Source organism: Silene latifolia, chromosome Y, assembly GCF_048544455.1.
Source record: "Silene latifolia isolate original U9 population chromosome Y, ASM4854445v1, whole genome shotgun sequence".
NCBI classification, from domain to species: Eukaryota; Viridiplantae; Streptophyta; class Magnoliopsida; order Caryophyllales; family Caryophyllaceae; genus Silene; species Silene latifolia.
Window position 1 is genome coordinate 389,131,414 of NC_133538.1, and position 23,751 is coordinate 389,155,164.

Below are 23,751 nucleotides of genomic sequence, written 5' to 3' on the forward strand. Positions count from 1 at the left end.
CTTGTCTCCAACATGGAATTTCCACTGCAAAATGTGCTTGTCATGCCACTTCTTGGTTCGTTCTTTGTAAACTCGAGCACTATCATAAGCATGCAGTCGAAACTCACCCAACTCATTCAACTGCATCAATCTTTTCTCACCCGCCAGTGAGGGATCCATATTCAGCTCTTTAATGGCCCACATAGCTCAGTACTCAAGTTCTACTGGAAGATGACACGACTTCCCGTAAACCAGACGGTAAGGAGATGTACCAATTGGAGTTTTAAATGCAGTTCGGTAAGCCCACAGAGTATCATCAAGCTTACGACTCCAATCCTTTATATTCTTGCTAACTACTTTCTCCAAAATTGATTTCAGCTCTCGATTAGAAACCTCCACTTGCCCACTTGTTTGGGGATGATAAACCAATCCTTTATGGTGTGTAACGCCATATTTCTTCAACAAAGAATTTAGATGACGTTCTTTAAAATGCTTCACTCCATCACTAATCACAGCACGAGGGACTCCAAACCGAGGGAATATAATCTTCTGAAAAAGTTTTACAACTGCTTTAGCATCACAAGTAGGGGTGGCAACAGCTTCCACCCATTTGGATAAATAATCCACGGCTACCAAGATATACTGATTCCCATGAGATGACGGGAACGGCCCTTGATAGTCTATACCCCAAACATCAAAAATCTCAACTTCCAAGATCCCAATTTGAGGCATTTCATACCTCTGCGTAATATTACCCGTCCTTTGACATGCATCACAAGAACGGACGAACGTAGTAGCATCCTTCAGAATAGTTGGCCAAAAGACGCCCGACTGCATTACTTTAGCAAAGGTCCTAGACGGACCATGATGACCACCGTAAGAAGAAGAATGATAATGAGATAAAATAGCATATACCTCACTCTCCGGGATACACCGTCTATAAATACCATCAGCACATTCACGAAACAGATACGGGTCATCCCAAAAATACTGCTTCACATCATGCAAAAATTTCTTCTTCTGTTGATATGATAAGTCAGGAGGAAGAATACCCCCCACTAAGTAATTGGCAAAATCAGCAAACTATGGAGTATTTGCGGTGATAGCCAATAGATGGTCATCTGGAAAAGTGTCATCGATCACATTTCCTCCGTCAAATCTCAACCGAGATAAATGGTCAGCAACAACATTCTCAGCGCCAGACTTATCCCTAATTGACAAGTCGAATTCTTGCAGCAATAGAATCCAACGAATAAGCCTCGGTTTAGCCTCCTTCTTGGCTAGCAAATGCTTCAAAGCGGAATGATCAGTATACACAGTCACCTTAGAACCCACAAGATAGGCTCTGAATTTGTCTAAAGCATAGACAACTGCAAGCAACTCTTTCTCTGTAGTAGCATAATTGATCTGTGCATCATCAAGTGTCTTACTAGCATAGTAAATAGCATTAAGCACTTTATCTTTCCGCTGCCCCAAAACAGCTCCAAGGGCATAATCACTTGCGTCGCACATAACTTCAAACGGTAGATCCCAATCAGGAGACTGGATAATAGGAGCTGAAATAAGAGCTTATTTAATCCTATCAAAAGACTTAACACACTCATCAGTAAACACAAACGGGGCATCCTTATGAAGGAGCCTCGTTAAAGGTTGAGCAATTTTAGAAAAATCTTTAATAAAGCGGCGATAAAATCCTGCATGACCAAGAAAACTACGCACACTTTTAACATTAACCGGGTACGGAAGTTTTTCTATTACCTCAACCTTAGCCTTATCTACCTCAATACCACGTCCGGACACCAAGTGACCCAAGACCACTCCTTCAAATCACCATAAAGTGGCACTTCTCCCGATTCGATACAAGATGAGCCTCCTCACACTGAAAACCTTAGACAAGTTTCTCAAGCAAACATCGAAATCGCACCATAAACACCGAAATCATCCATAAAGACTTTCATGATAGACTCTATGTAATCGAAAAATATGGCCATCATACAACGCTGAAAAGTAGTCAGGGCATTACATAAGCCGAAAGGCATCCTCCTATAAGCAAATACACCATATGGACATGTGAATGTGGTCTTTTCCTGATCATCAGGGTGTATGGGTATCTGAAAGAAACCGGAGTAGCCATCTAGATAATAGAAATAACTATGACATGCAAGTCTTTCTAACATCTGATCAATATAAGGTAAGGGAAAATGGTCTTTTCTAGTAGGTGAATTCAGCTCCCTGTAATCTATACACATCCTCCATCCCGTCACAAGTCTAGTAGCGATTAATTCATTTTTATCATTAGCAAATACTGTAGTACCTCCCTTCTTAGGTACAACCTGGACTGGACTAACCCATTTTGAATCAGATATAGAATATATAATACCAGCATCAAGTAATTTCTGTACCTCTTTCCTTACCACCTCCTGCATAGGAGGATTTAGCCGTCTTTGACCTTGCGCACTAGGCCTTTGACCTTCTTCCAAATAAATACGGTGCATACAAAAATCAGGATTAATATCCTGTAAATCGTCAATGCTATACCCAATAGCTTTCTTATGAGTTCTCAAAACAACCAACAAAGCAGAGAGTTGGTTTTCTGTTAGGCTAGGATTGACAATTACAGGATTCATCTCACAAGTGTCCAGAAATACATACTTAAGATGAGAGGGAAGGGGTTTAAGTTCAGGTTTATGTACCTTGGCAGCCTTTGAGAGGCTACCTAAGCTCAAAACCTTATTTTCTTTGCATTCCTCTCCAGTCAGCAACTTCTCTACTGCGAAAACTTCTGGACTCCATGAGCTCATCTCAATAGCTGGATTAGTCAGCATGGCAATCTCCAGAGGATACCTATCCAAGTTTAAAGAAAGAGAGTCATCAACAGTCAAATCAATAATATCAATTCTATTACAAGTTTCCTCAATCATAGGTTACTTTAATGATTTTTCTAAATCAAAAGTGATCCTATCATCTCCTAAAACTAATGTCAATCGGCCTCTCCCCAAATCTATAATGCCCCCTGCGGTATGAAGGAATGGTCTGCCTAGAATGATGGGGATGTAGACATCTTCAGCCATATCAAGAATAACGAAGTCAACTGGAATAAAATATTTCCCTATTCTAACTGGCACGTTTTCTAAAACACCTAGAGGGCGTTGTAGAGAACGGCCAGCTATCTGTAGAGTCATATTAGTGATATTAAGTTGACCCATATTAAGCTTTTTACATATTGAATACGGCATAACATTGACACTAGCTCCAGAATCACAAAGAGCTTTACTAATAGCTAAATGACCTATATGACAAGGGATAGAAAAACTCCCTGGATCCTTTAGCTTTGGTGGAATGGTAGCGTGCATCGCAGCTGTGCACTTCTGAGTGAATGCAATCGTCTCTACTTCATCAAAGGATCTCTTCCTTGTTAATATGTCTTTCAAAAACTTCGCATAAGCCGACACTTGAGTGATCAAGTCAGTAAATGGAACACTCACTTGCAAGTTCTTCACTACTTCCATAAATCTCTTCAGTTGCGTATCAAGTTTTGACTTCTGTTGTCGATGCGGAAAAGGTAGTGGAATAGTAATTGGCACGGCTTCCTTTGCAGAACTCGACGAAACAGGCACATCAGGAGCTACTGGAGACAAAACTCGATCGCATTTCTGGAAACTCGGTCGAGTTTCATCTGAAACTCCAGTATCATGACCCACGGCACTTCCAGTAGCATCAGTGACAATTTGAGACGAAACTCGATCGAGTTTTTTTGAACTCTGTCGAGTTTTAGATAAATTAGCTTCTGCCTCGTCCTTCTTTTTCGTAGGAAGTGCTATATCATTACTGGCATCTTTCTCATCGTCGCTCAATTCCAAATTCCCCAATCCTTTAGAATGCATAAATGGATGCTCTTCTTCCTCAACGGGCATTTTCGGACCTTCATAGGTAGTGCCACTCATCAAATGAATTACATTTGCATGCTCATGAGCTTGCTTCCCTTATGGAGGAAGGGTACCGGGCTGTTTAGAGTGATTTTAGGTAGCCATCTGAGCAACTTGGGTATCTAGAATCTTGTTGTGTGCTATGAGCTCGTTAATTTGAGATGCTTGCTTCTGCTGATTCTGTAAACTTTGTTGCAACATAGCTTTCAACTCGGCCATATCATTATTAGGAGCTAAGGGAGGAGGTTGCAACGGCTGAAACTGTTGTTGACGTTGATTATTGAATTGATTACCCCCTTGATTGAACTGATTTCCCCCTTGATTCGGCCTTGGATTCCCACGGTTTTGAGGAATAGTATATGTTGAATTTTGTTGTTGTGGTTGCGGGTTCTGCACATTCTGGCTTGACCATTGGAGGTTCGGAAGCTCTCTAGTCCTTTCATTATAGAAATTAGAGAAAGGATTACCTTGCTTATAAGATTGGAAGGCATTAACTTGCTCAATTATGCTTAAACATTCAGCAGCAATATGACCCTATAAACCCCAACGAGCACAAGATTCCTCTTGCCGAGTCATAGCATTAACCGTCTGCTTGTTTCCCAAAGATTGGGGCGTCTGCAACTCAGCAATTACAGCAGTTATAGTGTCTAACTTTGCAGCAACTGTACCATCAACACCAGTTCCTCGCGTGCTTCCCCTAGGATTTCCATACCTAGCAGTATGGGTGGCAATCTGATCAATTAACTTCCACGCTTTATCATCATTGGTGTTGTCCTGAAACCTCCCATTAGCAGAAGAATCCAAAAGGGCACGATGTTCGTCGTACAACCCGTTATAAAACTGGTTGCAAAGAAACCACTTAGGGAAACCATGATGGGGAACTGATCGGACTAAACGTTTGAAGCGAGTCCAAGCTTCATTCAAATCTTCAGTAGCTCCTTGCTTGAAACTGGTAATTTGACTTCTCAAAGCATTAGTCTTTTGAGGTCGGAAGTACCTCTTGTAGAAAGCAAGAGCCAAGGAATTCCAGTCTGTAACTTCTTCAGTATCCATATCCAGATCTCTCAACCACTAGCAGCCCCATCTTTCAGAGAGAAAGGAAAGAGCACCTGCTTAACCTGATCTTGTGTCACTCCAGCTGTTAATGGAATAGAACAGCAGTAGGTGATAAATTTCTCCATATGTGTCGCAGGATCATCGGCAGCTGTCCCTCCAAACATATTTTGTTCCACCAAATTGATGTAAGATGGCCGAATCTCAAAAGTTCCATTGGTAGTGGTGGGCAGCTTAAATCCTTGTGGGATAGAAGCTAGGGTCGGCTCGAAGTGACTGGCTAGAGTAGGCATGATGGTAGTTTCGGGAATAGCAGTTATGACTGGAATTTCGGGGATAGGAATGTCGTCCTCTTCAAAGGACTGATCGGAAGAGGGAATGTCGTCCTCTTTGAAGGACTGATCGGCTGACTGTGTTGAGCTCGCCGTCTCTACGTCAAGTATACTCAAGTCTTCTACTTGACCCACTTCTTGACTAAATTTCCGTCTGTAGCGAAAAGTCTTTTCTGGTTCAGGATCAAAAGGAATCACCTCGGACCTACTAGACCTGGGCATACACGGAACTAACAAGAGAAGTGTGAGAAACAGTCTCAAGGAACTGAAGTTCCCTGAGACAAAAGACAAACTAAATAATAAAACAAACAGGAAATTGTTGCCTCCCCGGCAACGGCGCCAAATTTGATAAGGGCAAAGTCGTCTTCCCTAAATCAAAGTAAAACCTATGATACTACTAATAATAGCTAGTGGCAAGAAAAGGTATCGAATCCACAGGGAGGCTGTAAAGTCTAGTTTGCTTACTAATTAAGTCCGTCTGAAAAGTAACAATTTCTTGAAGATTTTGATTGTTTGTATCTAAGTGACTAATTAAGCAGATAAATAAAGTTTGTAAACAATAGAGATTAAAAGTCTAGGGAATCGGGTTCGCTAATTTGATTATCCGGGGATGTAATTTAGTGAATTAGAAGGTCAACCAAGTTATCTAAGGTCACAAGATCTATCGATTCAATTATGCCCTTTAGATTCACACATGCGATCGCTATAATTAACCTTTACCTATCTGATTACCGTAGCCTTTATTGAATATAACCCGGTCGGTGAAATATCAATTCGCTATACTAATTAGAGATTCAGGCCTAAATCAAATAAATAGAAGAAAACAATAATCAAACGATAACTTAAGCGGTCTTACTAATAATTAGTTCATTATTCCCCTTTTAATCAACCTAGATCCCCCTTCTCCCTAGATGAAGGATTTAGCTACGCGTACTAATTAAAATAACAACAATAATAATTACAGAAGACATGATTGAAAGCAACAAAGAAAATAATAGATACTAATAATTGAACATAAACTAAATTGATTGATAGTAAATAAAGATAAACAAAATACCGTAAATTCGGATAAAAAGAATTCTAGATCTGAATGCTAAGAAAGTTTTCTTACTGCTAAAAAGTTCTTCTAAGAGTTCCCCCGGTATGAAGAGCGTAACCTAAATAATTCGTCCGAGTACATATTATAGAAATTAGGTAAAATAGAATATCCGGAAATAAAAGACACGTCAGCCGGTTCAGGCCGAAACTCGATCGAGTTTGGTGAAACTCGGTCGAGTTTGGTGAAACTCGGTCGAGTTTGGCTTCTGGTCTTCGGTTATTCGAACAAGTCTATGTCAAATCTTGTCTTTATCTTCCTAGAAATCCGTGCCATGCAACGTGTGTCCTATATGCCAGCTCCGCGGTGCTCTGGTATGCTCGTTTGCTCCACAAGTGCATGATACCTGCATTTAAACACCAAAAGGCGGTAGTAACTAGATTCTAACTTAATAAGCATGTAAATGGCATAAAATAGCACGAAAATCGTCTCAAATAATATAAAGAGGAGGCATAAAAGTGTATACAAAAGTGACTCATCATTTGCTATTCAAGCTTTTGGTTATTAGTTATTTGTTCTTCCATACAAGTCCTCCTTTATAAGGTATTTCTTATTACGAGTTTGTAATTTACATTGTTATTTTAGTTACGACATAGTTATTTTAATCAAGCATTTCATTCTACATTAGCATTAATCCTTTCACATGTTATATCATCTAATTTACATAAATCAAACAATCATGTTTAACATTACTCATAATTTAGTTTACATTTTACATCTTAGTATGAGTAGCTAAATTTCCTAGTCTAAAGGTTAGGGGAGCCATGAAAAATCAACCATATAATATGATTAAATAAAGTTCATAATAATGTTGATAAATTGTTTCCATCACATGTTTGCTTTGTTACGCTTAATCTTTGATTATCGGCCGTAGTCGTAGATTAAATTTGTTCATTCGTTCTAAAGTCGAGAGGCATGGAATTGAATTAGACTAAGCATGTGTGGTAGGACGACCTAGTCATGGACGAGAGTTTTTCTAGGACTCGGTCTATGGTTGATACTAATGCCGTAAGGTGGGTAGGTTTAACCCTAAACAATTGACAAAATTATTAGTATCGGGTTTATCATGTTCATATGTTTACCTTTGCATGAGTGACCCGAACCCTTTAAACTATCTTTTATCATATTATTTACATTGCATTTTTATTAATCATCAACCAAACAAACCAAACCCAAATTGTAATCGACCTTGATAAAAATCTACCCATAGCAATTCACGACGTAATTCCCGTTTCCTTGTGTTCGACCCCTATTACTACATTAATTTGTGTCTAGGGAAATTATCTTTGCATAGGTACGCGATAAACCTATCAAATTTTGGCGCGTTGTTCTTAAAACGGTTTTATTGCTTTTTGAATTGTCGATTTTTATCTTGTTTCTTTTGTCTTGGGGAACACTTGTTCCTTGAGACCGTTACTTATCACTTCTCTAGAAATTGTTGTCTTATGCCCAGGTCCTCTCGTAGTGGAGAATTGCTTTCACCGGATTCCGATCCCGAGAAAACATTTAGGAGAAGACGACGTTTTTGGAAGGAAGTGAAAGAAGCCACTTCACCCGTACAAGTTGAAAGTGCTAGAAAGTCTTACTTAGACGATCTAGAGGTTCTTGAAGAGGAGGAGGTTTCTTGTTCATCAACTCCACCACCACCACCATCTACTACCAAAAAGATGGTGAAACTTTCCGATCACTCAAAGCCCACCGCGGCCATGCTTCCGGCCGGAATCACAACCACTCAAATCACCGCGCCGGACTTCGAGATCAAACCGGCTTTCATTAGCCTTGTGGAGAGGAAGCAATTTGGGGGAAGTCCTTTGGAGGATCCCAATTTGCATGTGTAAAACTTTTGTGACTATTGCTCCATGATCCGGTAAACGGCCGTCACTCAAGCCCAAATAAGGGAAATACTTTTCCCTTTCTCTTTGAAGGACAAGGCCAAGCTTTGGATCAATAGCCTTGACCGCACCGCCATGGGAATCACCAATTGGGAGACTTTGGCTCTTGCTTTTTATCAAAAGTTTTTTCCATCGGAGAAAACTCAAACTTTGAGGAGCTAAATTACCGGATTCCGTCAACAAGCTCTTGAGAGCTTATATGAGGCTTAGGAGAGGTACAAAGAGCTTTAAAGACAATGCCCACATCATGGGCTAGATGGTTGGTTTCTAGGAATAACATTCTACAATGGATGTTGTGCCGAGTCCCGAAGGATTCTTGATTCCGCCAACAATGGGCGGTTTGATCAAATTGACACCGACCTTGCTCATGCCACCAGAGTTGTGCCATCTAAAGGTAAAAAAGAATCCTCTAACAACTCCGTTTTGCTAGCTCAAATTGCTTTTCTCCAACAACAATTGGCGGAAAGGGATGCTAGAGATTCCGTTCAACAAGTCAATGCCATGTCCTCAACAAGCCAAATCGTTGTGTGTGAAGGTTGCGGAGGTGCGGGTCACTATACCGCTCATTGTCAAGCCCCCATTGAAGAGGTAAATGCCTTTCTAGCTTTAAGACAAAATGCACAAAATGCTTATCCACCGGGTACATTCTCAAACACATATAACCCAAATTCAAGATTTCACCCGAATATGTCTTATAGAAGAAACAATGTGCTAAATCCTCAACCACAACCCCCACCACAACAAAATGCCTATGTCCCTCAACAACAAAAATATATCCCTCCACCGGGTTATCAAAATCAACAAAGGCCTCCACAAAACAATTTCCAACAAACTCAACCTCCACCACAAAATGCCCAACAAAATAACCAAGAGGGAGGTAAGCTTGAGGGCTTGATAATCCATATGCAAAGGAATTGTTGGCTCAAATCCAAAAGAATGAACAAGCTCAAAATGCCGCAATCAAAATGTTGGAGCAACAAATGGCTCAATTGGCCTCATCTAGCTCTTCAAGGAAATCGGGTCAACTACCCCCTCAAGGTGAGCAACCACATGCTACCCTTAATGCTATCTCCTTAAGAAGTGGTACGAAATATGATGGGCCACCCATGCCCAAAGATGATGAGGAGGTACTTGTTGAGTTGGAGGTCTCTCCAAATGATAAGGAAATTGAAGAAGTTCCCAAGAAAGTGGATGACCCACTTGTTGTTGTTGGAAAGTCAAGGAAGTGGAGGATGCTCCTCCAAAGAAAGATGTTTAAGCAAAGATTCCGGAAAAATTTAAAGTGCCATTTCCTCATAGATTGGCAAAACATCAAAAGAATTCTCAATTCGGTAAATTTATGGAAGTTGTGAAGAATCTACAGGTAACCGTTCCTTTTACCGAATTAATCACTCAAATTCCATCTTACACTAAGTTCATGAAAGATTTTTTAACTAAGAAGAGGACTTTTGATGAGGTTGAAACAATAGCTCTCACCGCCGAGGTGAGTGCTCTTTTGCAAAACAAGTCCCCTCCTAAGTTAAAAGATCCCGGTAGCTTTTCTATTCCATGCACAATTGGCATCTACCAAATTGATAAAGCTTTATGCGATTTAGGTGCTAGTGTGAGTGTAATACCTTACTCTATTTGTGCTAAGCTTAATATGGGAGTCTTAGAATGTACTAGTGTCACATTGCATATGGCGGACCGTTCTATAAAACGCCCTTTGGGAGTTTTAGAGGATGTTCCCGTTAAGGTTGATAAGTTTTTCATTCCGGTTGATTTTATTGTTCTTGACATGGCCGAAGATGCCTAAATCCCAATCATTTTGGGAAGACCATTTTTACACACCGCGGGTGCGTTGATTGATGTCAAGAACGGTAAAATTACATTGGAAGTGGGTGACAATAAGGTCACATATAATTTGAATAGTGCCATGAAGAGTCCTATGATAGAAGAGTCTTGTTATTCTATTGACATTTTGGATGTTGTTGACATTGTTATAGAAGACTCTACACCTCGATCTTTGTCTAAAGATCCCTTGGAGGCACTCTTGCTTTTAGAATCATTTGCAGGTGATGATGAGGTTAGAAATGAGGAGATTGATGCTTTGGAGCAAGAATTGGAAGGAGAGGAGCTATCATTGGAGGAGAGCTCACACTTTATAGGCTTGGTTGCTACACCTCAAGATGTTGAGGTACAAAAACCCGAGCTTAAGCCCCTTCCTTCCAACTTGAGGTATGCTTTTCTAGATGATGAGGGGATGTGTCCGGTAATCGTTAGTGCTAAATTAGATGAGAGTCAATTGGCTAAATTGCTTCATGTCTTAAGGTCTCACAAGAAAGCCACTGGTTATAAACTTGATGATCTAAAAGGCATAAGTCCCGAATTTTGCATGCACCGAATCAATCTTGAGGAAGATCATAAACCATGTGTCCAAGGTCAAAGACGACTAAATCCTAACATGCAAGAAGTGGTCAAAAAAGAAGTGCTTAAATTGTTAGATGCGGGAATTATCTATGCGATTTCCGATTCTAAATGGGTGAGTCCGGTCCAAGTGGTTCCTAAGAAAGGAGGAACCACCGTAGTCAAAAATGATAAAAATGAGTTAATTCCAACTAGAATTGTGACGGGTTGGAGAATGTGCATTGACTATAGGAGGCTAAATCTAGCCACCAAGAAAGACCACTACCCATTACCTTTTATTGACCAAATGTTGGAAAGGTTGGCATGTCACAAATAATTTTGCTACCTAGATGGTTATTCCGGGTTCTTTCAAATACCCATTCACCTGGATGACCAAGAGAAGACCACGTTTACATGTCCCTATGGTACATTTGCCTACCGTAGAATGCCTTTTGGTCTTTGTAATGCCCCCGCCACTTTCCAACGTTGCATGATAAGCATCTTTTCCGACTACATTGAGTCTATCATGGAGGTGTTTATGGATGATTTTAGTGTATATGGTTCTTCATTTGATGCTTGTTTGACTAACTTGTCCAAAGTTTTGAAGCGTTGTGAAGAAGTTGATTTGGTGTTGAATTGGGAAAAGTGCCACTTCATGGTAAATTAAGGAGTGGTGCTTGGTCATATTGTTTCGGAAAGAGGAATTGAAGTGGACCGTGCTAAGGTCCAAGTTATTGAACAACTACCCCCACCGGTAAATGTGAAGAGTGTAAGGAGCTTCTTAGGCCATGCGGGTTTCTACCGTCGCTTTATTAAAGATTTTTCTAAGATTGCCAAACCCCTTACGGAGCTTCTTTTAAAAGATGCTCCCTTTGTGTTTACTAATGATTGTCTTGAGTCTTTTAATAGGATTAAGAAGGCTTTGATTTCCGCACCTATCATCCAATCACCGGATTGGAACTTGCCATTCGAGCTCATGTGTGATGCAAGTGACTATGCGGTAGGTGCCGTGCTAGGACAAAGAAAGGACAAGGTTCTCCATGCTATCTACTACGCTAGCGAAACCTTGGATGCGGCTCAAATCAATTATGCCACGACGGAGAGAGAGCTACTTGCCATTGTCTATGACTTAGACAAATTCCGCTCTTGATTTGTTCCAAAGTCATTGTTCATACCGATCATGCCGCATTGAAGCATCTCCTTGCCAAACAAGAAGCTAAGCCAAGGTTGATAAGATGGATCTTGCTCTTGCAAGAATTTTATCTTAAGATTAAAGACAAGAAGGGGGCCGAAAATGTTGTTGCCGATCACTTATCCCGTTTGAAGTTCAAGGATGGAGGTATTGAGTTACCTATTGATGATTCCTTCGCCGACGATGTTCTAATGATGTTGGAAGCCAATACTCCTTGGTATGCCGACATATCCAACTACCTAGTTGGAAGAGAATTGCCACCCAATCTTTCATATCAACAAAGGAAGAAGTTCTTACATGATGCCAAGTTCTTCCTATGGGATGATCCACATTTGTTCAAACATTGCTCCGATGGGCTATTCTGGAGATGTATCCCACAATGGAATGTGAAAGGGGTGCTAGAAGGATGTCATTCTTCTCCTTATGGTGGTCATCATGGACCATCCAAGACCGTTGCAAAGGTGTTGCAATCTGGCTTCTATTGGCCAACTATGTTCCAAGATGCCAAAAATTTCGTGATGGCTTGTGATGCTTGCCAAAGGACGGGTTCCATATCAAGAAGACACGAAATGCCTCTAAATGGAATCTTGGAAGTAGAGGTATTTGATGTTTGGGGCATAGATTATCAAGGACCTTTTCCTTCCTCGAAAGGGAATCGATATATTTTGGTTGCCGTTGATTATGTCTCTAAATGGGTAGAGGTAATTGCTACTCCTACCAATGATGCTCGCAACGTGATTAAATTGTTCAAGAAGATCATATTTCCGAGGTTCGGTGTTCCAAGAGCAATCATTAGTGATCGTGGTACTCACTTCGGTGAGAAACAACTTAATGCTTTGTTGGAAAAATATGGAGTCTATCATAGAAGAGGCTTGGCTTATCATCCACAAACTAGTGGCCAAGTGGAGGTTTCCAACCGTGAGATCAAGTCCATACTTGAGAAAGTTGTTGCCAAATCACGAAAGGATTGGAGTATGAAGCTCAATTATACCTTATGGGCTTACCATACCACGTTCAAAACACCTATTGGTACCTCACCATATAGGTTGGTCTATGGAAAGGCGTGCCATCTTCCCGTTGAGATGGAACAAACGACTTTTTGAGCAATTAAGGAGCTTAACATGGACCCGAAATTGAGTGGAGAAAGACGGTTGTTGCAACTCAATGAGCTCGATGAATTCCGCTTGCAAGCTTATGAGAGCTCCCGTCTCTACAAGGAGAAAACAAAGAGATGGCATGATAAGAAGATCTTGAACAAGGAATTTCAAATTGGTGATAAGGTCTTGCTATTCAATTCCCGATACAAGCTATTTCCGGGAAAGTTACGATCACGATGGACCGGTCCATATACCGTTATAAATGTCAACAAGTTCGGTTCCGTTGAGGTGATGACCACCAAGGGCGAAAAATTCAAAGCAAACGGTCATCGTTTGAAGCTCTACCATGAGAATGTGATCGTTGGTGTGATAGAGGAAATGACCGTTCAACCTCTACCAAAGAAAGCTTAAACCGACTCAAACTTTTTCGTCGTGCGGGACGTTAAACCAACGCTTCTTGGGAGGCAACCCAAGCTTTTTATTGCTTTTATTTATTTTTATTTTTAATTTTCTGCAATTTATTATTTTTCGTAGATTTGTAATAAAATACTCGACTTAACGATATTTCTTTTGTGATTTCTAGGTGAAAATGAATAAAGGAGAAATTGGAGTGCACTTGACACGCAACCCCATGCAAAAACCCCGTTCGGGGACGTGGTTTTCGAAAAAAAAAAGAAAACAATCCATTTCCGCATGGGAACAAGTCAACGCGAAAATGCAGTCAACCCCGATCGGGGTTGGTGGCCCCGACCGGGGTCGTGGTTCTGTAGCTGCTTTTTGTTAATTGACGGGTATGTAAAAAAAAAAAGAAAGCTTCTATCATATCTTAGCAAACCCGACGGTACTCCCTCTTCCCTTTCTCCATCATTTTCTTCATTTTTCTACCTAAAATCACAAGGAACCTTCAAGTTCTTCATTAATTTGCAAGCTTTATTCATCCATTAACATCAAATTGGTAAGAGCTCTTCTCTTTTCTCTTTAAATTCATCTATTGCAATCAATTAATTGGATTATGCAAACCCTAAATCAATTTGGGGGAATTCGATTTTGTGCTTTTTGGTACTAGAAATTGGTTGTAGATTGTTTATTACATGTTTGTAGTGTGAATTAGTTTACTAATTCATACTATTATGCCTATTAGGATGAATTTTGGTTTGCCTTAAGATGAATTTTGTCTTAAAATTTCAGAATAATGGCACCAAGAAAAACTCCTTCACAAGGTGCTTCTAAGAGAAGGAGAGGTGAGGCAGAGCCTTCAAATGCAGCAGCGGATGTCCAAATGGAGGAAGTCCCATAATGGCATGACCCGGAATATCCAAATGTGATCTTCAATTCACTAGCTCAATACAACAATTGGGTTATGTTGAGAAGCAAAGGTATGGAACCAACAAAATTCATTAACCAAGCATCTTTAAACAATATTGGAATAGAGAAAAATGTTAAAGCTTTGTTTAAAAATCTTGGCATGAAATCTTGTTATACCATGAATTATAAGACCTTCCTCGAACTCACCCTTGAGTTCTTGAGCTCTTTCGAGTTTCATAGGTCTAGGAAACCCGGTTTTATTGTTTTTGTTACCTTTCGCTTATTTAATGAAGATCATAGGTTGGACTTAGCGGATTTCGCCGCTATCTTTGATTTGCCTCACAAAGACTTACCCACCGAATCACCCGATGATTATAACCCTGTTTTAACTTGGGATGCCATTTCTCACTTGACTTTTCTGGGTTGGGATCATACACCACATCAATTTATTCATTATCCCGACATAAGGATTTGGCAAAGGTTTATGGGATGGACCTTTTTTGGGAGAAATGAACCTCACTCGGTGAGGAAGATTGAGTTAGAAATATTGGGTGCTTTCTTGAATGTTAATGGTGATGAGAAGTGGGGAATTAATATCCCCTACCGCTTTGTGGTCCACTTGACCAAAAAAACTAATACGAAGAATAGTTGCATTGTCCTAGGAGGTTTGGTCACTAAAATTGCTCACCATTTGTGTAGGTTTAACCAAGAGACTACCGGTTTGAGACCATTGCTTGAGTCTAGGTCTAAGGGGGTTGGTCTTGATTATGAGTACTTTCTTTCTTGTAATTGGTTTAAAGATGCTCATCCCAACATGATTTTGAAGATAGGTAGGCAAGACTCCATTCGTCTACCCGAGGAAAAGAAAGAAATAAAGGCTTTAGTTCACACTAAGCCTCGTCGTGGAAGTGACCCCTTTGTTAGACCGACCTACCATTTAGCCCTTAGAGGTGAGTCAACTATCACCGTTGAGAGACGTGTGGGAGGTCAATCCTACCAAGCACGTCACTCCACCTCTAGCATTGAGTCACCATCTAGCATAGAAATGATGAATATGATGCGGGAAATGAACTTAGGTGTTAATCAAATTCGTGATGACCAACGACTTGCATTGCATCCTATTTATGATAATTTTGCTAGGCAAGGAGTTATCCAACCCGAGGAGCCACACCCTTCATTCTATACTTATCCTCCGGGTGGATTTCCTCCTCCATCTCCTATTCCCCCTTCTCCTCCTCACAATGATGCAGGTACATTTGCTCAATATGAATCCGACCCGGACTTTTGTGGTTCGGATTATGGGGTTGAGGCATTGCAAGGAGGCTATGGTGGATATGGAGGGGAGGGGGGGGAGGGGGGGGGGGGGCTAGCAAGTTGAGTAAGTTTTTAATTGCTTTGCATATTGGTTTAGATCTTGCAACCCATTAAACATAACCTCTAGTCCTTCTTGTTTTGTGCTTTGAGCCATTTTTATGGTTTGATTGGGTGATTTGGATAGTTGGTACATTGAGGACAATGTGATGTTTAGCTTGGGGGGGTGGGGTGGGGGGGGGGGGGGGGTGGGATTGTATTTGCATATAGTGGCATTTGCATATAGTGTAGTTTGTATGTAGTGTAGAAAATTTGAAAATTTTTGAGAGAAATTTTTGCTTTGTGCTTGCTTGTTGCCTACTTTCTTCTTTGCTTATCCTAATAATAGCTTGTTGCTAATGATTTGTCCTTTATGATGGGATAATAGCTACATGGGGATGTCTTGACATAGTAGGTGGGAGATGGAGAATGAACCGAATAGGCTTGATCTTGACTTTTGGCAAGCTACAAAATTGGTAAGGTAGAACCTCCTTTCACTACAAGAAAAACGCGGCTTACTGACGGCCCTACCGACGGAAAAAAGAGGCCGTCAGAAAACACGGGTTACTGACGGATGTGTGACGGAAATGCCGTCAGTAAAGTTTCCTGACGGATATCCCGTCAGTATCTATTGGCGCGTTGACCAAGTCAAAGGCGCCAAAAGAACTGTGACGGAAATTCCGTCAGGAATCTTTTAATACTGACGGAAAATCCGTCAATGCTTTTTGCGCGTTAAATTGGATGACAGCTGGAAATCACTTTACCCTACTGACGGAATATCCGTCAGTTTTTTCAAAAAACTGACGGAAAATCCGTCACTTGGTCAATTATTAGTGGGTGGTAGTGTGTGACAGTCATGCAATATATTGACCTAGTGACGGATATTCCGTCGCTTTTTGAAAAACTCGACGGATATTCCGTCAGGAATTTTACTTTAACTGACGTGTACAGTCCTTGCATTATTTTTCTGATAAAGTGAGCAGTGACGGATTTTCCGTCAGTTGAATAATAATCTTGGAATTTCCGTCGATTTCTATTTAACCGACGGAATTTCCGTCGATGGTTTTATTAATCGCTGCGAAGACGCGCAAATTTCCTCCTTCACTTTACTAAAATTCCCCCAAATCAATTAAAATCGCCTCAACCCCTTACCTCCATAAAACCCGACACCACCACCACCCTCCTCCACTTCCGGCGCCACCACCACCACCACCAACACCACCACGCCGTCGCCATCACTATAAGGTAATTAACTTTATCTTTTTTTTCTATTTTCTTTATCTTTTTCCTTCTCCTTCATCCTTTTCCTTCTCCTTTTCTTATTTATCTTTTTTTTTTTGTTAATAGTAGGCCGCCAGCCGCCCCGCCCCACGCCGCCGCCCCCTTGCCGCCACCGCCCGCCCCGCCACCACCGCACTTCCTTTTTCATTTTTTTTGGTCAAGTTAATTAGGTATTACTCCTTTTAATTAGTTTAATTAATTTAGATTATTAGTTATTGTTTTAATCCGTCAGAGGTTTCTACTGACGGATATTCCGTCAGAATTGTGAAAAACTGACGGATATTACTCTTTTTAATTTTTTTAATTAGTTTAATTAATTTAGATTATTAGTTATTGTTTTAATTGTTGTTGAAAAAGGGTTGGTGTTGATGCATGTTGACTTAGGATAGAAGCCAATGTTGTGACGGATGTATGTTGTTAATGTATGTTGTTAATTTAGATTATTAGTTATAATTTTTTTTTATTTAATGTATGCATGTTGAGTTAAGATAGATATTTAATTTTATTATTAAAAATTAGATTATTGTTAAATGTTAATTAGAATAGATATGAATTAGACTAGATATGTAAAATGAAAAGTAAATCATGTTAGTTTTTGTTAATTGAGAAAGTAGTCATTGTTGTATGTTTTGTTTTTAATATTGTTAAAATTATTGTTCATATTGACCTAGTACCCGTTCAAAAATTACTCACTAGGAGTAATTTTTGAATAGTCCCCGTTTTGGGACTGTCTTTGTACGTTTAAGTCACTTAGGTAGTAAACATGTGCTTGTGATTTGTTAATGAGAAAAGAGTTTGGTGACAATTCCTTTAATGTTCTCTAAATGCATATGTAGAGTAATTATTTATTCTATATTGTGTATTTGGAGAACGGATGGGAATTGCTGCCGAATTTTTTTCTCATTAATAAATCACAAGTACATGTTTGCTAGTGACTTAAAACGTACATTGATGGGTTTAGGTTGGAGTGATAAGGACCCAATTCAAAGAAATACAATATTTATATTGGTTAAAATGTTAAATTATTGTTTATTATGCTTGATTTTGATTATTGTTAGGTTATTATCTTTTTTAATGATATATATAAATGTGTAGATATATAATAACATGAAAAGATTAGAACGGCAGTGGATGTATGAAAGATTAGACGAAAAAAAGAAACCCAAGAAAGCATATGCAGAGGGGGTGAAAGAGTTTATTAAATTCGTGGAGGGAAGTAGTGAGTACAAGAATTTAGGTGAAATGAGGTGTCCGTGTAAGAAATGCAAAAACCTAGGTTTTAAAAGGAAAGCAGATGTTCAAATTCATCTTTGGTCGTATGGTTTCGCCGATAATTATTATGTATGGACGTATCACGGTGAGAAACTACCTAGTACAAATGCTAGTGAGAATCCTTACCGTGAGTTCGTGGAAAATGCATTGCGTGATACTGTTGACCAAATTTTGGAGGATCGACTTAATCCTGATGACCTTGACGATGAAGAAGTGCGTTATGAAACCCCGAACCCCCAAGTTTCTTTGTTCTTTAAAATGTTAGAGCAAGCCGAACAACCGGTGTTTGAGGGAAGTGATATGAGTTTGTTGCAAGCAACTGCTAGGTTGTTATCAATCAAATGTGAGAACAACATATCTCTTAGATGCGCTAATAGTTTTGTGTCGTTCGTTGGTGACATAATTCCAAAGGAAAATCAAATGGCGCGCAATTTTAATGAGATTAAAAAGTTCTGAAGGGACTCCAACTTCCCCATGAAAAGATTGATGCATGTATCAATGGATGCATGCTTTTCCGGGAGGAAAATTCTAATCTTGAAGAATGTACAAAGTGTCGTGCATCTCGGTATAAAGGTAAAAAGAATTCAAGTGGGAGGCGAATTCCATGTAAACCAATAACTTATTTTCCGCTTGCGCCAAGGTTACAACGACTATATGCAACCAAGCACATAGCAGGTGAGATGAGTTGGCACTACAAAAACTCTCGATTAAGAGAAAGGGGGACAATGGCACATCCAAGTGATGGAGAAGCGTGGAAGCATTTCGATAGAGAGCATCCAGATTTTGCAAGTGAACCCCGAAATGTTAGGCTAGGTTTGTGTACGGATGGATTTCAACCTTTTGGGCGCTTTGGGACGAAATACTCTTGTTGGCCCGTGATTGTGACTCCGTACAACTTACCTCCTTGGTTATGCATGAAGAGACAATTTCTGTTCTTGTCTCGTGCTAGTTCCCTGGTCCTAAGAATCCGAAAACAAATTTAGATGTTTTCCTCCAACCGTTGATCAAAGAGTTGAAACAACTTTGGGAAACCGGCGTGGACACCTATGATGTCTCTAAGAAACAAAATTTTCAATTAAAGGCTGCATTAATGTGGACGATCAACGATTTTCCGGCATATGGCATGCTTTCTGGTTGGTCCACAAGTGGATATCGTGCCTATCCTTATTGTCCTGAAAATGATCATAGATCTTTTTGGCTTAAAAATAGCAAAAAGGTTTGTTGGTTTGATTGTCACCGTGAGTTCTTAACACCTGATCATCCTTTCCGCGACAATTGTAAGCATTTTCTTAAAAATGAAAAACCGAGAATCGCATAGCCGCATCGAAACTAACGGGTGATGAAGTGTGGGAATCCGTAAAAGACTTGCCTAAAATAGTTGATGCTTCTGATAAAGAATTGAAAAGATTGAAAGATCAGAATGAAGGTTGGTGGAAACAAAGCATATTCTGGGAACTTCCCTATTGGAAAACGTTGCTGATTCGACACAACTTGGATGTTATGCACATTGAGAAAAATTTTTTTGAACAGCTTATCAACACCATCATGGATGTACCAGGTAAAACTAAATTTGACACTAAGGGTAAAGAAGACTTTAATGAACTTTGCTATAAACGGAACACATCATCTAGGTTTGTTTTATCAAACGCGGAGAAAAAGGCTCTATGTGACTGGGTTGCTAACTTAAAATTCCCGGATGGTTATGCTTCAGATTTGAGTCGGTGTGTTGACCATAAAAAGATGGTGTTACATTCCATGAAAAGTCATGATTGTCATGTCTTTATGGAACGACTACTCCCCCGTTGCCTTGAAAGAGTTGCTCCCGACAGTCCTTGGAATGCAATAACCGAGATAAGCCAATTTTTTAGAGACCTGTGTACTTCTACGATTAGAGTTGATTCTATGGAACGTCTAGAGTCAAACATTGCGGAGATAATATGCAAGTTAGAGAAGATATTTCCCCCGTCTTTTTTCAATTCCATGGAGCATTTGCCTCTTCACCTACCTTATGAAGCAAAAGTTGGAGGACCTGTCCAATATCGATGGATGTATCCATTTGAGAGATTTCTTAATCATATAAAAAAAAAGATTGGCAACAAAGCTCGGGTGGAGGGTTCAATATGCAACGCTTTTTTGTTAGAGGAAATTTCAAATTTCTGTTCTTTTTATTTCGAAGATCACATTGACACAAAAGCAAAAGACTTAGATGTTGGTGTAAATTCCGATGACCAAATAAATCTAAGTTACCCGAGTTATTCAATGATGACATGGGAACTACAACCGGAAAATGTATACAGAGGTACTTAACCGAGAAAGAGTATGAAGAAGCTCATTTTTATGTGCTAAGGAACTGTGGAGATTTTTTAGATACTTATGAAAAGTAAGTTAATACTTCATCATTACTCAATTGTTTTTTAATTATCAAATTAGATCGAATTTATAGGTAATTAATACATAACTAAAACATGTTTTCCTACTTATAGGGAATTTGAGGCACATATCAAAATCAATTTTCCTGATGTCACATCCTCTGATGATGTTTGGGCATCACATGAGAAAAGTTTTCCGAAATGGTTCCGAAATCAAGTAAGTGATGATACATTTTCTTTGAAATTGAACTATACATTTAGATTTCTTATTAGATATTGAAAAAAATATAACAACTTAATTAACATTTTTTTATTCATAGGTTCATAGATTGAAGGATCATCTAATAATAGCTTTAGCATTGGGTCCTAGTAACATGGTGAAGTCTTTGAGACGGTATTCCATCAACGGCTATAAGTTTCGAGCTTATAAGGAGGGAGTTGATGTTTCGAAGTCTACGTTAAGCAATGGGGTTTCTGTGAATTCAACTGAAGGGTTGGACTACTATGGAACCCTAAATGAAGTAATTGAGCTTTCTTATTATGCCGGGCAAAGGGTTTATAGGGTTATATTGTTTAAATGTGATTGGCTTGATAATTCCCCACAAGGACTTAGTATCCATAAGGTTTATGGACTTGTAGATGTAAACGAGAAAAAGAAACTTCGTGGACATAACCCATTTGTGGCAGCTTTTCAAGTCGATCAAGTTTGTTATGCTCCTTATCCAACCATTAAGAAAGGTAATCAAGGTATTCAGTGGTCCGCGGTTTTTAAAACCAAGGCAAGATCACAAGTTGATGCTCCTATTGAAGAAAGTGTCTTTCAAGAAGATGTGGTTGTGAATGATCACTCAATTTCACCGATTTTGTTGGAAGATACAGATGATGAAGATGTATACGAAGTGACAGTGGAAAGAGGTCAAGGGGAATATGACAGAGACGTCGAAGAAGAAGGGGATGAAGATGAAGTTGAAGAACTCATTAGATACGAAAATGAGGAATCAGAGGAAGAAGTGGGAGTGCTTTTTTCAGATGATGAACCTGTTTTGATTTGTAGTGATAGTGATAGTGAGGAGGACTAGTTGTAATTGTACAATTATTAAACATTCAATAAAATATGCCCTCCGTTTTTTATTACTTGTCGTTCTAAGCTATTTGGTTTTTTGTTTTATACATGTCGTTTTAGCTTAACATCAATAGTGTGTTTCAATTTTCAAGATTTGGTTATAAGAAACCTCTCAATTCACCCAATAAAATGCATTAAAGAAGAGGCAAGTGGTAATTAGTTCACAGTTTTCCATAGTGTTTTTTTCAATTGTTTATATATACTAACGATTTGAATTGTTAACATGCGGTGATTATTATGCCGAACATTTTTCGCCGTATGATTGGGAGCAATAGTAAGGCAAACGCATCTCAACGGAATCGGGAGGACGAAGAGGTTGAGGATGAGGAAAATCCTGAATTTCCATCAACTAGACAGAGAACATGCGGTGATTCTCTCGAGGCCCGTGCTCGCCGATCATTATTGGTAAGTTTATGTTAATTTTTCTTAAGTTTAAAAAAACTTTAACATTTACGCTTTAATTTCAAATATTTATGTGTTTTTCAGGTGGGATGACGAACCAATCAAGAAATATGTTACTTGGTCGTTCACCCGTAACACAAGAGATGAGTACTTCACTAGGTGGGGTGAAGCGAGTAACGCACATCGTCGGAAGATGTGGAATTACTTTGCGGTAATTATGTTTTTCAATAATAATTTTAATAATTTTCTTAAGTTTATAAGAATTTTCCAAAGTTTTATATAACTAATTTCACACTTGTTTTTTGAAACAGACTCATGTAAGATCCATCGATCCTGGGTATGATCCTATTCCTGAGTGGCAGGCGAGGGTAACGAGGCGGATTACCACTCTTATCAATGGAATAAAATATAACAAGAAACCGCCAAAGTGGGTGCCTGTTTCTTGGTTGGAGAACCTTAGGAATAGGCCAAATGATGCTACTTTTGCCAAACATTCGAAAATCAACACGGCAAATAGGAAGTCGGGTGAGAAAGATGGGAAAGCATTGGGCACCCACACTCTTGGTCGGAAGAGTTGCTCCGATGCTTTCAAGGAATTGGTAAGTATTGTTTATATTGCTTTTAAAAAGTGGTTAATATATATGATTGACAAAAATATACTTGATTTTACTTGTTTCCATAATAATTTCAGGGTCAAGAGGCCACCCCCACAAGATGTTCATGAAGACGAAGAAAAATAAGAAGGGCGAGTGGGTTAACCCTCGAGCGGCTGATGTTGAGGTAAATTCTTGAATTTAATTTAATATTTATTTTTATTACAAAGAACGATAATCTCTTTCTTATAAAGATAGGTATATATATATCATTTCGACGATTTTCTATTTTTTTCAGCGTGATTTCCAAGAGGAGATGAGGCAGCCATTGCCACCGGACAGATCTCCGACGAGATTCGGAGCCTACTACAAGGTCAGTAGGAGGATTTGACGAGAAGAACCGGATGTTTGGGACGGGAGATACAGGGGCCCAAATATGGTATGATCTTCCTCCTAACAAAGCTGGCCGACGGTCTTTATCTTATGCTCCTAGCATGATTTCACAGCTTTCCACCCAAATGAATGATGAGCGATCCGCTCGAGTTGCTCTTGAAAGACAGGTTCGTGAACAGGCTGAAGAAATGGCGGCAATGAGAAAGGCTTGGGCTGATTTGCAAGCATCTCAACCCCCAAACACGTGTTCACAATTTACTCCACATAGACGGGATGACTTTGGGGGTGGTGATGACGGGTTTGGAGGTATTGGTGGTAGTTTTATTGACCCTATAAACACTTAGAGCCTTTAAGTTAGAGCCTTTAGGTTAGAGCCTTTAGGTTAGAACTTTAGTTTAGTTAGTATTGTCGTCTAGTAAGTATGAAAGACATGGTAAAACAATTCTCTGTTTAATTTGTAAGACAATGTACAAATTTGACTATGTTTTTATGTAAAACAATTTGCGTCCCCTTCTCTTTTGTTGTGTATTGATTCCCGCATTAGCGGTCGACGTGAAAATGGATTCCCGCTTGGCGGTCGACGATTGGATGTGTTTTGCAGGTTTTGTTTATATTGGAAACGATGCAAATAGGCATCGTGGTCGGCAAAGTCGTATTTGAAACGATGCAAAAACGCATCGTGGGTCGGGCAAAGCAGGCTGTTGTTTCTGG

General features: G+C 39.5%; 1 protein-coding gene and 1 non-coding gene across 2 annotated transcripts; both read right to left on the reverse strand.

Annotated features, from left to right (window-relative positions):
• Window positions 1-186: 186 nt before the first annotated feature.
• LOC141632048 (uncharacterized) lies at window positions 187-3,893 on the reverse strand. The gene is made up of 4 exons (XM_074444636.1): window positions 2,908-3,893; window positions 2,394-2,823; window positions 1,123-1,521; window positions 187-1,062 (listed from the first exon to the last, which is right to left on the reverse strand). Exons 1-4 carry the CDS (start codon window positions 3,891-3,893, stop codon window positions 187-189), a joined length of 2,691 nt encoding a protein of 896 aa, XP_074300737.1.
• Window positions 3,894-8,425: 4,532 nt separating this feature from the next.
• LOC141635101 (small nucleolar RNA R71) lies at window positions 8,426-8,532 on the reverse strand. Its single transcript, XR_012539806.1, has one exon. It is a non-coding gene; the product is annotated as a small nucleolar RNA R71 (small nucleolar RNA).
• Between the last annotated feature and the right edge of the window lie 15,219 nt (window positions 8,533-23,751).